General features: G+C 37.4%; 2 protein-coding genes and 1 long non-coding RNA gene across 5 annotated transcripts; 1 reads left to right on the top strand and 2 right to left on the bottom strand.

Annotated features, from left to right (window-relative positions):
• Nucleotides 1–1,813: 1,813 nt before the first annotated feature.
• Nucleotides 1,814–12,242, bottom strand: LOC116177721 (mediator of RNA polymerase II transcription subunit 15). 3 transcript variants are annotated; one of them, XM_031496795.1, is made up of 6 exons: nt 11,953–12,242; nt 11,759–11,898; nt 3,354–3,854; nt 2,816–3,307; nt 2,441–2,759; nt 1,814–2,385 (listed from the first exon to the last, which is right to left on the bottom strand). In XM_031496795.1, exons 1-6 carry the CDS (start codon nt 12,006–12,008, stop codon nt 1,953–1,955), a joined length of 1,941 nt encoding a protein of 646 aa, XP_031352655.1. In that variant the 5' UTR covers nt 12,009–12,242; the 3' UTR covers nt 1,814–1,952. The 3 variants fall into 3 exon arrangements, with proteins under 3 accessions (XP_031352655.1, XP_031352666.1, XP_031352659.1); XM_031496806.1 differs by having other exon boundaries at nt 2,441–2,732; nt 11,953–12,241; XM_031496799.1 differs by having other exon boundaries at nt 2,441–2,732; nt 2,810–3,307; nt 11,953–12,240.
• LOC116177748 lies at nt 8,306–8,909 on the top strand. Its single transcript, XR_004146744.1, has 2 exons — nt 8,306–8,564; nt 8,844–8,909. It is a non-coding gene; the product is annotated as an uncharacterized LOC116177748 (long non-coding RNA).
• LOC116177740 lies at nt 9,058–10,196 on the bottom strand. The gene is made up of 3 exons (XM_031496820.1): nt 9,824–10,196; nt 9,554–9,758; nt 9,058–9,494 (listed from the first exon to the last, which is right to left on the bottom strand). The coding sequence occupies exons 1-3, from the start codon at nt 10,007–10,009 to the stop codon at nt 9,121–9,123; spliced, it is 765 nt and encodes a 254-aa protein (XP_031352680.1). The 5' UTR covers nt 10,010–10,196; the 3' UTR covers nt 9,058–9,120.
• Nucleotides 12,243–12,601: the final 359 nt, after the last annotated feature.

Raw genomic sequence — 12,601 nt, 5'->3', positions numbered from 1 at the left:
GCTCGTCCTGTATACATTTTTGAGCCTTTGAAACACACACTACATGTGCAAGAATAGCACTATGGAAAAATTACGAAACGCTCGGTATACAACAATCGTAATAAGTGTTCGACTTCGACCGTTCTGCGCAGACGCTGAGAAATGGGATCTTCACGATGAAACTTGGCGGAAGGTTTCCGTCGGTAACAGATTCCGAAGGCATCGAGTGCTATAACGTAACGTGTCTGTTTTCTCAATGTTTATTTTCTTTTGATAGGTCTAATTACATGTTGTATAATCATTGATGCATTTTTTCTTGTACCTACTAACCATCAATCTTTAAATTTTGTGTCACAACTTGATATTCTTTACAGTTTAGGTACATAAGATTTTGATGTTTATTGAAGCATGGCGTGCTCTAAGCTTATTGTTTTATAAAGCTGGAAACACACGATCGAACATCACGACAAACATGTACTACGCGCGTACATGTTCGTCAAACATCAACGCCCAACGCGTGTGTGTTGCACCGAAAAACTCTTTGAACATGTAGGTGGATTCATTAATTTAGTCTGTGTGATAATGTTTGACGTTGACGAACATATACGCGCTTACATGTTTGTCGTGATGTTCGATCGTGTGTTTCCAGCTTTAGTACCGTTAGTAAATCGTGTTTGGTTTTTATATACTGTGTAGGTGGTTATGCCTTTATATTGTTTTATTAAGTATTTAACTATGTATTCACGAGGACGCATATTATCACTGTGATGTTGCCCTGTATGAGCACAGGGCTAGGTGGAACATGATGTTCGATTGTCGCCATGCGCAAGAACCATATGGTTGCTGGTTGTTGTAAACAAACACATACATCGCATGGGTGGGTGGGCGGTTTACTGCGGGCTGAAGTACGTCACAATGGCAGCGCGTTTTATTGGTTGTTTGGATGTGAGGCAACTGTTTAGTATATGGACCATGAGTGGGGCCTACCACATACTTTGTGAATGTCCCGCTCTATTCCAACTGAGACGATCCATAGCTGGGTGGTATCCTGACCGGACATGGCTACGATTAAAGCCGCCTCCCCTTCCCGCATCCTTAGGTTCATCTCACGTGTGGGATGGGCTTGAGTGATGTTCAGGGGTCGGACAACTCTAGTTAGGGAGGTAGTACAAAGGGCCCGAATTGGAGATCTAGACCAGAGACATTCAAATGGGAAACATTGAAAATTAATGCATAAATGATTAAATTGACTTTATTATGTATTTGTAGTATCATGAAATCAGAAATAGTATCTGGTTCTTTGTAGCGGTATCATGTTACATAAATAATTATTAGTGTGCGTTTACAATGAACGTATACGTAAGCATTTCATTAAACGTAACTCGTACATATTCGTATCGTTTACGTAAATTTACTTCGCTGTTTACAATAAACGTAATTTTTTATGTTAATTTATAGGAATGTAAGCGACATCTATCTGCAAAAAAGAGTATAATTTATGTAGTAAATTGTAAATACATAACCTATTAATATCTCGCGCCAAAATACGCCGCTTACTTAGTAAGTAAGCTGTGCTGTAAGGTTTGGAGTGAAGTCAATCTAAAACTGTGTGTATAATTTATCTTCGCGCCATGAATGATACCTGCTTTGAAGTTTGAATGTGAACAAGCACAAATATTTTTCAATTATACCAACCCACCAGTGCAACCAACATTAATTATTTATTTTTACTAGCAACCGTACGTAACTTTGACACATTTTCAACCTTTGCGACTATGCGCAAGACTTACATATCACTTACATATACATACGTAAAAATTACGTTCATTGTAAACACCTTCGTATGTTTCTATACAGTTCAACTTTGCAAAATTTTTACGTTTAATGAAATGCTTACGTATACGTTCATTGTAAACGCACACTTACAGTTTATATTTTATTATTTTAATTTTAAATTCGATAAATTCCATAACCTACAGACCCATTAAAAGAGTAGTTGTTGATATTGGTACGTGAGATGGCGCAGACGCTTGCCTCACACTCATCTCCCATGTATCAAGTAGCTGTGATAATGAAAAATGCTTTGGAAGTTTCTTTATTCTCGCCAACAGTGCGGTTTGCACGGCTGAGAGAAACTGAGTGGCATTATACTCGTGTGGAGCCATGTAACATTTTGGAGAACTTTTCGGATAGTCTTCAGGTATTATTAATGAGACAGGAGGGACACACGGAAGATACTTGCATTCCAAACCGCATATCAACTGAATTGATTTCGAACCTGGTTGTTGGCAGGGATCTAATGAAACTTTAAAACGTTGATCTAAACGAGCTATTTCTCCCTGCAAGACGTCAGGAATTTCGTTGGGGGGTTCTTCCACCCTCTTCCTTTTAAGTGATGGAACTAGTCTGCAGATTTAGAAGATTACTAAATGGTTAATTAAATAAAATGATAGTGTAGTACCGAATTTCTGGACCAAAGAGAGCTTCGAGTGTCGGTCCAAATGTTCGATGAAGAGTGTGGTTGATAACGGATGACTGCAGATTGTTGCTAACTGCTTCTAACAGCGGAGTAAAGCAGTGATGTTCTTTGAATGTGACCGAGTGAGCAGGAGGTGCAACACTTCCGTCCCCTCGTTTAAAATCCAGTTTCTCCAAGACTACTTCACACTTAATAAGAGTTTCTAAGGGCATGCGTTGGGAAGGATTCGATAGTATTTCTAACAGTTTCTTCATTTTGCTTAACTTCTCCACATCTGGAACGTATTTCTTGTGACTAGGTGCTACTCGCTTGCAGAGAAAATGTTTAAAAAAGTTAAAATTGATGACATACGCTCACCGTCATTGCCCATTTTAGCAATCATTTTCCTAAGGGGCTCAATGTACTTGCTGAGCTGACGGACTTTCTCGCGATATGCTTGCTCCTCCTGCATTCCCATTGGACTCTGACCAGGCTGGCCGGGAGTATTCAGAGAACTGCTCGGACTAGGTGCCATTCCTACAGATCGTTGAGGACCGGGCATTAAACTCATTTGTGAGCTCGGCGAATGTACTAATGCTGGAGAGGCAACCATTTGATTGCTCGGCGGAGGACCACTTAAGTTTGCGGGTGACTGAACAGAAGGTGTTGGGCTTTGACGGAGAAATTGAGTGGGAGTGGAATTACGTGGAAAACCGGCATTGGGCGCGTTCATTATGATATTATCTGCGGGTTTGCGTTGTATTTGTTGAAGTTGACCAAGCATTTGGTTTGGAAGTTGATTGGGCATTTGGTTTTGTAGTTGATTAGACATCGGATTTGCACCTCCCATTGGTCCTTGCATTGTGGGCCCTATTAAAGCGCAATGTAACAAGAGTGGCAGAAATAGATTAGTTACCGAGTTGGTTCTGTAATTGATTTTGAAGAGGATTTGGCACTTGGTTGTTAACTTGACCCTGCATTTGACTGTTGAGCTGATTTTGCAACTGATTTGGTAATTGTCCAGATATTTGCGCCATAGTCGAAATAGAAATTTGTCCCGGCATTTGCCCCCCAATTTGTCCACCTAATTGACCGCCCATTTGTCCGGGGAGTTGATTACCCATCTGATTTGCCATGGGGCCATTACCGCCCATTACCATTGTGGGTCTAGTTTGCATATTTCCCATTCCTTGGTTGGGACCTCTGTTTATAGTTTGTAATAAATTCGTGGCCGACATCGGCGGCATCTGCTGAGGACCGCCCATCTGTACTTGCTGCTGAGGTCCTCCCATTCCCATCATTTGATTATTGCGCGAGCCTTGGCTCGCTAAAGTTTGCAAGGCATTAATAGGATCCGGCATGCCTGGACCACTTTGTACTGATCCAGGACCGTTCATTTCACCTCCCTTTTTGGTATCTACAATTGAAATAAAATTGATATTATTAAGTGAAGATACAGATTATACCCTGCAAGTTATTTCGTAGTTAATAGGATCTGAATATAAAATAACATCACGAAAAAACAACATGAACAGATACTGGTTAACATTAGACACTTATGATTTTAAATTTGTGGACTAGACCACCATTTTTTAGAAGAAAGTTACCAAAAAAAATTTACATCTGAATTGTATGTAAATTATATTTTTCTATTATATGTAATTGTTACAATCACACAGGCTAAAAATATGCATACACTTTTATGTAAATGGGAACTACTCAATTTCTTGTGTACTTTTACCATAAAAAACTATTGACAAATGGTTGTTCCAAGGGGTATTTCACTAGGCAACCTTTTGTACATGTACTGTCGAAATTGACAGTACTTGGTGTACTCCCCCTGTCCTGCCAGTAATTCTATGTACCTACTTCTGGGTACTACATGGGGTACTACTAAGTTCTGCCTATGTACTACCCTCCTGCATGTGTACTGCTAGGTATTATCAGGTCCTCTTTACATACTGTCATGACCCACGAAACAAAGGACCATCTTATCGACATTTTTCTATTAATGCCATCAAAAAATGTTGCAATGATCAATGCTTTACTTACAACGCTAAAACGCTATATAAAGCAACAATATTTAAACAGTCAGATCTTTATTTGTTTTAAGAATTTATTTTGGTTGCTTAAAATTAGGCGCCCTTCATTAGAGAGTTTGTCATTTAAAAGTAGACATAGGGAAAAACAATACACACAAATCCCTATGTCTACTTCTTAATAAACATCACTGTATATGTTATTTATACCAGGTGATTCATTTGTCTTGAGAGGATTTAATAACTTGTTGGGATCATATTTTTTGGAAAAAAGTCTCATATAAAAATTGTCTAAGGGCCGGTTTTACAATTATACTTTTACTGAGAATAAGATATTCTTGGAATAACTGCCATAGCAACATGTATGCCATTGGTTGACACAATGGTAACCAACGCCACCGTCGACATTTATTCTAGGTATAGCTTATTCTCGGTATACCTTCATTGTAGAATCGGCCCTAAGGGGGCCTGTAGTCACTTTGAGGATGAGCTTGATCTCGACCTTCAAGATTATTCCAACTTCAAAATTTTGAATGAGAAAAATAGGGACATCAGACAGTTTCTTATTTATCAATTGCTAGGATCCCAGGGCCATAGCCAGATTGAGCGGGTCAATAAATCGACAGAGGGGGCGGGCGAAATAACAATTTTCCGTGTCCCGCGCAGATACCACTAGCTGTAGAAATTAGTTATTTTTGGAAAATACATCTGGTCGCATACCGTTTAACTGATTTAATAATTGATAACAGCCTCCTAGTTCAAACCAGATATTAAAAAAAACTTTTTTGACAGTCTTACACCCATTATGCCCAATGTACACTGCTAACATTTCAACTAAATCAAAATAACCGGTTTGCCGAAAAAAAATTTTAGATTTTTAACTTTTTTCGCCGGACTTTTTTAAATCTTTAAAAATCTTTGAAACTTTTTTGATTTTTTTTAAATCGCTTGACTCTTTTTTTGATATACCTGGTGTGGTATAGTATTGAAAAGAGAATTTAGTATGCTGTCTGATTTTAATATTAAAATACACAGGGTGTTCCATTTTAAAGGATGAGGTTAGGTCCGATAACGTTTCTACTTGACCCCATATACTTATTTTGAAAACGACAGATTATGCAACAATCATTTGTAATAACCACATTTCTGATAATTTCATAAACAAAGAAGTTATAGGTTTGTATCTAAATATTGAAAAAATGCAAGTTTTGCACATAAGTCAAAAACAAAAGATGGCTAGTTTGCTGTTGAATCTCGACTTTATCTTAAAAAAATACATCGAGACTGCGAGGTCAATTTTTTTCAGTTATAGTTTATGAGTTACCCCATACCAACAACCAAATTTGGCCATGCTACACAAATAAAATAAACCGATACAACGAAATATCAAAGGATCCTCAGTATTACAATCACTTTTAACGACAATTTATTTTAATCTTACAAAATACATTTTATAGTTAACAAAAATGCATCAAATTCATGTCTTGGGCTTTGAGATAATGCTCTTGGTTTTTTTCCCCACGATCTTGGTGCATAAATAACGATTTTGACATGTTTTGATCAAAATCCATGTGGTCCATAAAAATAGATCAAATTCATGTTTAGATCATTGAGATAATGCTCTTGATCTTTTTTCCAACGATCTTGGTGCACAAATAACGATTTTGACATGTTTTGATCAAAATCCACGTTTTCGCCAAAAATTCATCAAATTCATGTCTTGGGCATTGAGATAATGCGCCTAGTCTTTTTCCCCATGATCTTGGTGCATAAATAACGATTTTGACATGTTTTGATCAAAATCCACGTGGTCGCCAAAAATGCATCAAATTCATGTCTTGGGCATTGAGATAATGCGCCTAGTCTTTTCTCAACGATCCTGGTGCATAAATAACGATTTTGACATGTTTTGATCAAAATCCACGTGGTCGCCAAAAATGCATCAAATTTATGTCTTGGGCATTGAGATAATGCGCGTAGTCTTTTTCCCAACGCTCTTGGCGCATAAATAACGATTTTGACATGTTTTGATCAAAATCCACGTGGTCGCCAAAAATGCATCAAATTCATGTCTTGGGCATTGAGATAATGCGCCTAGTCTTTTCCCAACGAACTTGGTGCATAAATAACGATTTTGACATGTTTTGATCAAAATCCACGTGGTCGCCAAAAATGCATCAAATTCATGTCTTGGGCATTGAGATAATGCGCGTAGTCTTTTTCCCAACGATTTTGGTGCATAATTAACGATTTTGACATATTTTGATCAAAATCCATGTGGCCTCAGAAAAATAATTTAACATTTTTGAATCACACACATGCGGTTATCAAACGTGCACGTTATCAACTCTTTCAGCATCAAGATAATGCGTTTGAAAGCTTTTACAACTCTAAATTCATGTGTAAAGAATAATTTTGGGTACATTTTGCTCTAAAACTTTTGACCGAGACCACAGAGAAGAGTTATATTGAATCGTTACACATCTAAGAGTCATAGGGAATAATCTAGCGAAAGTCCGAACTCGATACATGACCTAGGGAATGAAATATGTTAATTTTTATTATATTGAGTTCGCAGTTTTTCCTGTCCCCGATTCACTCGAAGTCGTATAACTTTTGTTCCTGTTGAACCAGCTTCCTGAAAATCAATAGCGTCCGTTCTTAATGTCCAACGTACCCGTATACCAGATTTCAACACAATCGGCCACTTTTAAAAAGAGTTAGAGCGCACACGGACGGACGGACGGACGGACGACAATACAAAACTATAAAGGATCTGAGGATCCTTAATAATGTATACACACATGGGAAATGGTCTAATTTTAATAGTTGGCATAATTCTGAATACCAAGCACCTTTCTTTATATTTATTTATATTGCGTCATATTAAGCAATTTTCAAGAGTGTGCAAAATTTCATGGTCTTTTCATTTCTGAGTTCAAAATTAGGGGGTCCTATTCAGAATTCTGAAGTTGACCGTGAAAGTGGAGGTGAAGATCACGCTCAAGGTCACCACCGATTAGATTACAATTGTACATAAACTTTTTTGAAAAAGGATGATTCCATCAAGTTGTTAAATCGTCTCAACATAAATGAATCGCCTGATATGTTATACAGGGTGTTCCTAAATCGTGTGAATATGGAAAGGGCTAATTCTTTGGCTTATTTTATGGCTAAAAGTTCATATAAACATAGATCCGCAAACGCTTCATTACCGATCTACAGGGTGTTATAGTTATACTGAACGCTGAACAATTTAAACCATTTATTTATAAACATATGTAAATACAAGATGCAATTTGCAATGCCAACTGTCAAAATTAATAAAAACAACATATTATCCAAATAAAGCCAGGGCCTACTGGACCATTTTAAGAAATATATATACGGAGAATTGTTTTTTTCGAGTGATTTTTATTTGTTTTTCTCGATGACGGCCAGAGATACGAAAAAATTAGAAGAGACTAAAAAGTTTCTAAACAAACCAGAAAATCTTCTTTCACAGTCTACCAGTGGCGCACCGAAAAAAGTTCTGGGGTTGGAAATAGAATATATAACTCCTGAAAAAATATCACTCCATAGATTCTCACTATCATTGGTCATGCCCTTCAGTGTAACTTATATTTCAAATTTGCACGAAATATCTCAAAAACTGCAGGGGATGTAAAGAAAAAATTTCAATGCAATGTATTTATGATAATTCCATAACCGTGTAGACGGCGACTATGCTAAACAATAAACGAATGAATTTGGTTTCTATCACAATATTGACCATGAAATTATTGCCATAAGAAATGCATTGTAAACTTCAAGGCAAAAATTCAAGATTAAGGGCCCTATTCTTGAACGCGTGACTACCGTGTGAGTGAGTGAGTATGACGTCATCTCGAGCGATTTTCATATTTTCGTATTCTTGACGCTTTAAACCGTTCGAGTGGGTGACTCACACTGTCACATGTCGAGCGCTTTCAGTCGATCAGTTTTTTTTCAGTGACTTGAGTTGTGCGATCCTTTTAAACTGATTTTTGGTGATCTTACTCGTATATTTTCCTAAAGTATAGGCAATAAATAAAACCGTCACGCTTTTCGTGAGTATTTTATGCATCCTTCACCTTGTCGTTTCTCAGTGTTTATATGATTTATGAATGAAATCTAACCTCGCTTTTGATAAATTTTCGTGCTCGTTCTCCTGTGATTTCTAGGCGATTTTTATTATTTATTTATACGAAACTGTTTATTAAACTTCCTTCTTTTTAACGATTATCATTTTGCTCGCGAAAGTGTGCATAATCCGTGTGAAGTGTACAATTTCTACACCTCTGTTTTTACCACAGTTTTGCTAAGTATATAAAGATATATTTTCTCAGGAAGGAAGTGACTAGTCCAAAAAATCTTTTGTCGATCTGGTCTTGAAGCAGTGCTACACTGTATAAGAAAAAAATCACGAAGAAAAAGCTTAAAACGGAGGAGTAGTAGTGGCCCAGATGGACCAAGTGCAGGCAACAGCTTTAATTTTCTTTTAGGAAAATGCACTGAAAAATTTATTAGCCGCTCCCCAGCACTTGTAATTATACAACTAGAAAATTTATATCATTATGTAATTATCAATAAAAATCGTTTGTCGTTATATTTTACATATTACCATTAGTTGGAGCTATATTTAAGTTTTTTTAATTCTAGCAATTGTGTATTAATAATGAGTTGCTGTTCCATTAAAACAGTTTGTTGCCGTAAGTGCTCAATTTTTGCGTCGTAATAGTCTTTTTTTATTTTTAATTTTTTATTCAAATATTCTGCATATTCCGCCCTCGATTCTTCTGCCGTTCGCTTCTTCCCTTTTTTAACAATTTCTGAAGCTGCTGAACCAGTTCTGGTTAGATTCTTGGATGTCGTGGGTTGCGTAGGTGGGATTTTGGTTACCTCGTCAATGTTGATAACCTCGATGTCGACTTCGTCAACAGGGTTCAATATTATGGGATGAACAATTGCACCACTGGAATTGGAGATCATGGATGTGGCTAAAAGGACAAGGAAAAATTTTAACGTGAAAGTTGTTAAAAAATCGTAGCCTATATACTTGTATCATTCGCATGGAAATTGCAGACACTTTCTTTAATTAATGAATCTCCTTCTACCACTACCGGCTTGATAAAAGTGTCCACAATATCCTGCTCGAATGTGGTCAATTTTTCATCACTGGGGGGACCGCCACCTGTTTGGTTTGTTGACCGGTTGATTCTGGCAGCTTTCGCCTTTACGCGAGAATATAAATCTTGCCAAGTCTAAAATTGCAACAATATATATAGCTTTAATAAGGTATTGAGTTGCATATTAATGAAAACATTACTTTTCGCCAATTTTTCCAATCTTTGTAAGGCCTTCCAGTGCTATTCAAAGATGCTGCAACCGTCTTCCACTTCTCGTGTATATTTTTGTTGGTAAAATTAGGTGACGTTTTCCCTGCCACGACGTTTTTATTTTTTTTTAAAAACTGAACAAGTATCAGCTTTTGCTCTTCTGAAGCGCGAGACATATTTTAATTTTAAATTTGAATAAATCGCAAAAATTACAAACGCAAGCGCAATGAATCACAATTTGACAGATTCAAACAAGTGACATGAGAAAAAAGTGAGAATACAGTGGTGCCAAGTTGACAAACTCGAGCGGTTTTCAATTAGTGTCAAGAATACGGAATTTGGTGAGTGAGTGAGTCACCGATGACAAAGTTACCTACTCACCGATTTTTATCGAGCGGTTCAAGAATAGGAGTCTAACTACCAAATACAATATTCATTATTTGATATCTCCGATTTTGTAGTTCTTTTCTCTAGCGAGTGACTACAAAATTCAATATGGCGTCGATAAGAAAGTCGAAGGTCGAGGTCAAGGTCATCCTCAAGGTCACCATCCAATAGCCCCTCCTTACAATTGAATCTCAGGTAAGTTTTCTTGTAAGGGTCAAGGATACTATATAATATAAGGATTGCTCGATCACTGAATTTTTTCGCCGCGTGTAGTGACGTCACTCGCGGACCCAGTACCAGCGCATGCTTTGATTAAGGCCGATTCCCATTATAGCAGCATCGAGCAGCGCGGCGCGGTGAAAAGCTGCTCTCAATTTTTCGCATGTAAATAAGTAGATCCGTTTTCACCTATACTTCATTCATTATAAGAAGGTAGTAGATGGCGCTGGGTTTGAAGATAAGCACACACAGGAAAAATATAAAACTGCACCAAATTATTGTAAAGTAGAAATATCTAGCACTGCAAACACAAATCAATCTTTGACATTAACAGTTAATGACACTTCAATAGTTTAGATGCCAACAGAAACTACCAGCTTGCAAAATTCGCCACTCGTTTTATGTTTCAGTCATGCTTCGTCACGCTTCCAAATGGTGCTTAAGTGGGAATACCCCTCTACAATTTGCAATTTGCTGCTAGCGCCGCGCCGCGCCGCTCGGTGCTGCTCTAATGAGAATCGACCTTTAGGATTACCATAAAATACGTTCAAATGGGTGTTGTAGGCAGGCATTTACATTAGAAACATTTGTCCATTAATCTCGCTTGCAGCACCATATCCATTCCTTGCGTATTAATCCATCGGTTTTAAGGAAGTTATGGTAAATGACTTCCGGGTTAGTGATTTTTGTGCAAACACGGTTGTTGTTACAGTCTAATATTGCACATCGGCGTCTTGGCGTCCATGCAAATACGTTCACAACTTAGCAAATTATAACTGTCAATTCTGACAGCCAGGTCCGTTGGTGACGTCACATATGACTTAAACTTGGGCAACATTACAAGTATAGGGATCGAGCAATCCTTATATTATATAGTATCCTTGTGTAAGGGTGGTCTTTGCTGTATCCCCACAAGAAAAATCAAAGAAAGTGAGATCTTGGAGGCCAATTCAAGAGTGTATCATCACTTATGGCCTTTCCGTTGGTTTCTTTTTACAAGTGCAGCCACTTTCCCGCACATTTCTCTTAAAATTCAAGGAACACTTGCAAATAGAGCAATTACTAGCAGGATCTTCATTAAGTCTGGTTCTAAATTGAGGTTGGTTAATGTGATAATCCAACACAAAAAATGCCTTCCTGTCTTCAAATGCAGCCTACTGACAACAATTAGGTATCTTAACAAGCAGCTGATACCAACTCGATACCAATCCCAACAAACGTAAACAAAAACAAACAGTTACAATACTTATTCAACAGAAAATCGAAACAAAATAGGCATCTTATATGTAAAAAGCAAACAATATGCCTAAATAACTTACTCATTTCTCTAACATGTAGAATCAATCTTGCCACAAAACCCAAGTACTCTTCTTTTGTCTTTGCCTTCTGAAATACATGATTTTCCATTTCCATGCTGTTACGTGATGTAGGCATACGTGACTGGCGAATTGCTTCGTCACTACAAATCGAAATTAAAACATATTGGCAACAATAATTTGTGAGCATCACTTACATTTTCGACACAACACTCTGCCTGAAAGTGGCAGTCCTCCAAGAATCGTCAGTCATATTAAATAATCAATCCTGGCAATACTTTAGAAAACGAAATTTTGATTTCTTGATAGTTTGAAATTACTTGCTGAGGAAATCTTTGGAAAACTACCTACGTTTACGGTTCACCACAGCCTACATAGAGTATTTTTCTACGAGATTTTTACTCGTAGACCACAGCAGTCTCTGCGCTGCGGGTTCACTAGTAGATATTTTGTACCACATAATTTCTACTGCGTGACTAGAACTATTTAGATCTACTACCAACTACCGGTATATCCGTGCACTAGTAAACTTGGCAACGTTGGACGTATCTCTACTTAAATTAACGAATTACATACAGTGTGTCCCAGGTAGAACGCACCATAGGGAAACGGTAAGGTATTTTTTCGAGAAGGATTTACGAGGAATTTGAAATTAGCGTTCAACGTACTACCCCAATCCCTTTCTACCATCAGGCAAACGCATTAACGTTGGCTCGTTGTTTCAATTTTTTTTATGATTCTTATTTCTTATTGTACATTGTTCATTAAATTCTTAAAATTTTTCTCACTTTAGTTATTTTACTTTTTTCCATTTTTCAAATCCTTGCACTACTCATTCTTTCGGAG

The sequence above is a fragment of the Photinus pyralis genome, unplaced genomic scaffold (genome assembly GCF_008802855.1).
Source record: "Photinus pyralis isolate 1611_PpyrPB1 unplaced genomic scaffold, Ppyr1.3 Ppyr1.4_LG1, whole genome shotgun sequence".
Classification (NCBI taxonomy): Eukaryota; Metazoa; Arthropoda; class Insecta; order Coleoptera; family Lampyridae; genus Photinus; species Photinus pyralis.
Note: the sequence above shows the minus strand (reverse complement) of the source record. Positions and strands in the feature narration are given on the sequence as shown.

What these genes read in the sequence shown, in the direction of transcription:
- LOC116177740 (XM_031496820.1), bottom strand. Translation starts at nt 10,009, where the DNA reads ATGTCTCGCGCTTCAGAAGAGCAAAAGCTGATACTTGTTCAGTTTTTA. An exon ending in ATTGGAAAAATTGGCGAAAA is followed by an intron (nt 9,759 to 9,823) that starts GTAATGTTTTCA and finishes TTGCAATTTTAG; the next exon opens with ACTTGGCAAGATTTATATTC. An exon ending in TTTCCATGCGAATGATACAA is followed by an intron (nt 9,495 to 9,553) that starts GTATATAGGCTA and finishes TTGTCCTTTTAG; the next exon opens with CCACATCCATGATCTCCAAT.
- LOC116177721 (XM_031496795.1), bottom strand. Translation starts at nt 12,008, where the DNA reads ATGACTGACGATTCTTGGAGGACTGCCACTTTCAGGCAGAGTGTTGTG. An exon ending in CAGAGTGTTGTGTCGAAAAT is followed by an intron (nt 11,899 to 11,952) that starts GTAAGTGATGCT and finishes TTCGATTTGTAG; the next exon opens with TGACGAAGCAATTCGCCAGT. An exon ending in TGCTAAAATGGGCAATGACG is followed by an intron (nt 2,760 to 2,815) that starts GTGAGCGTATGT and finishes GCAAGCGAGTAG; the next exon opens with CACCTAGTCACAAGAAATAC.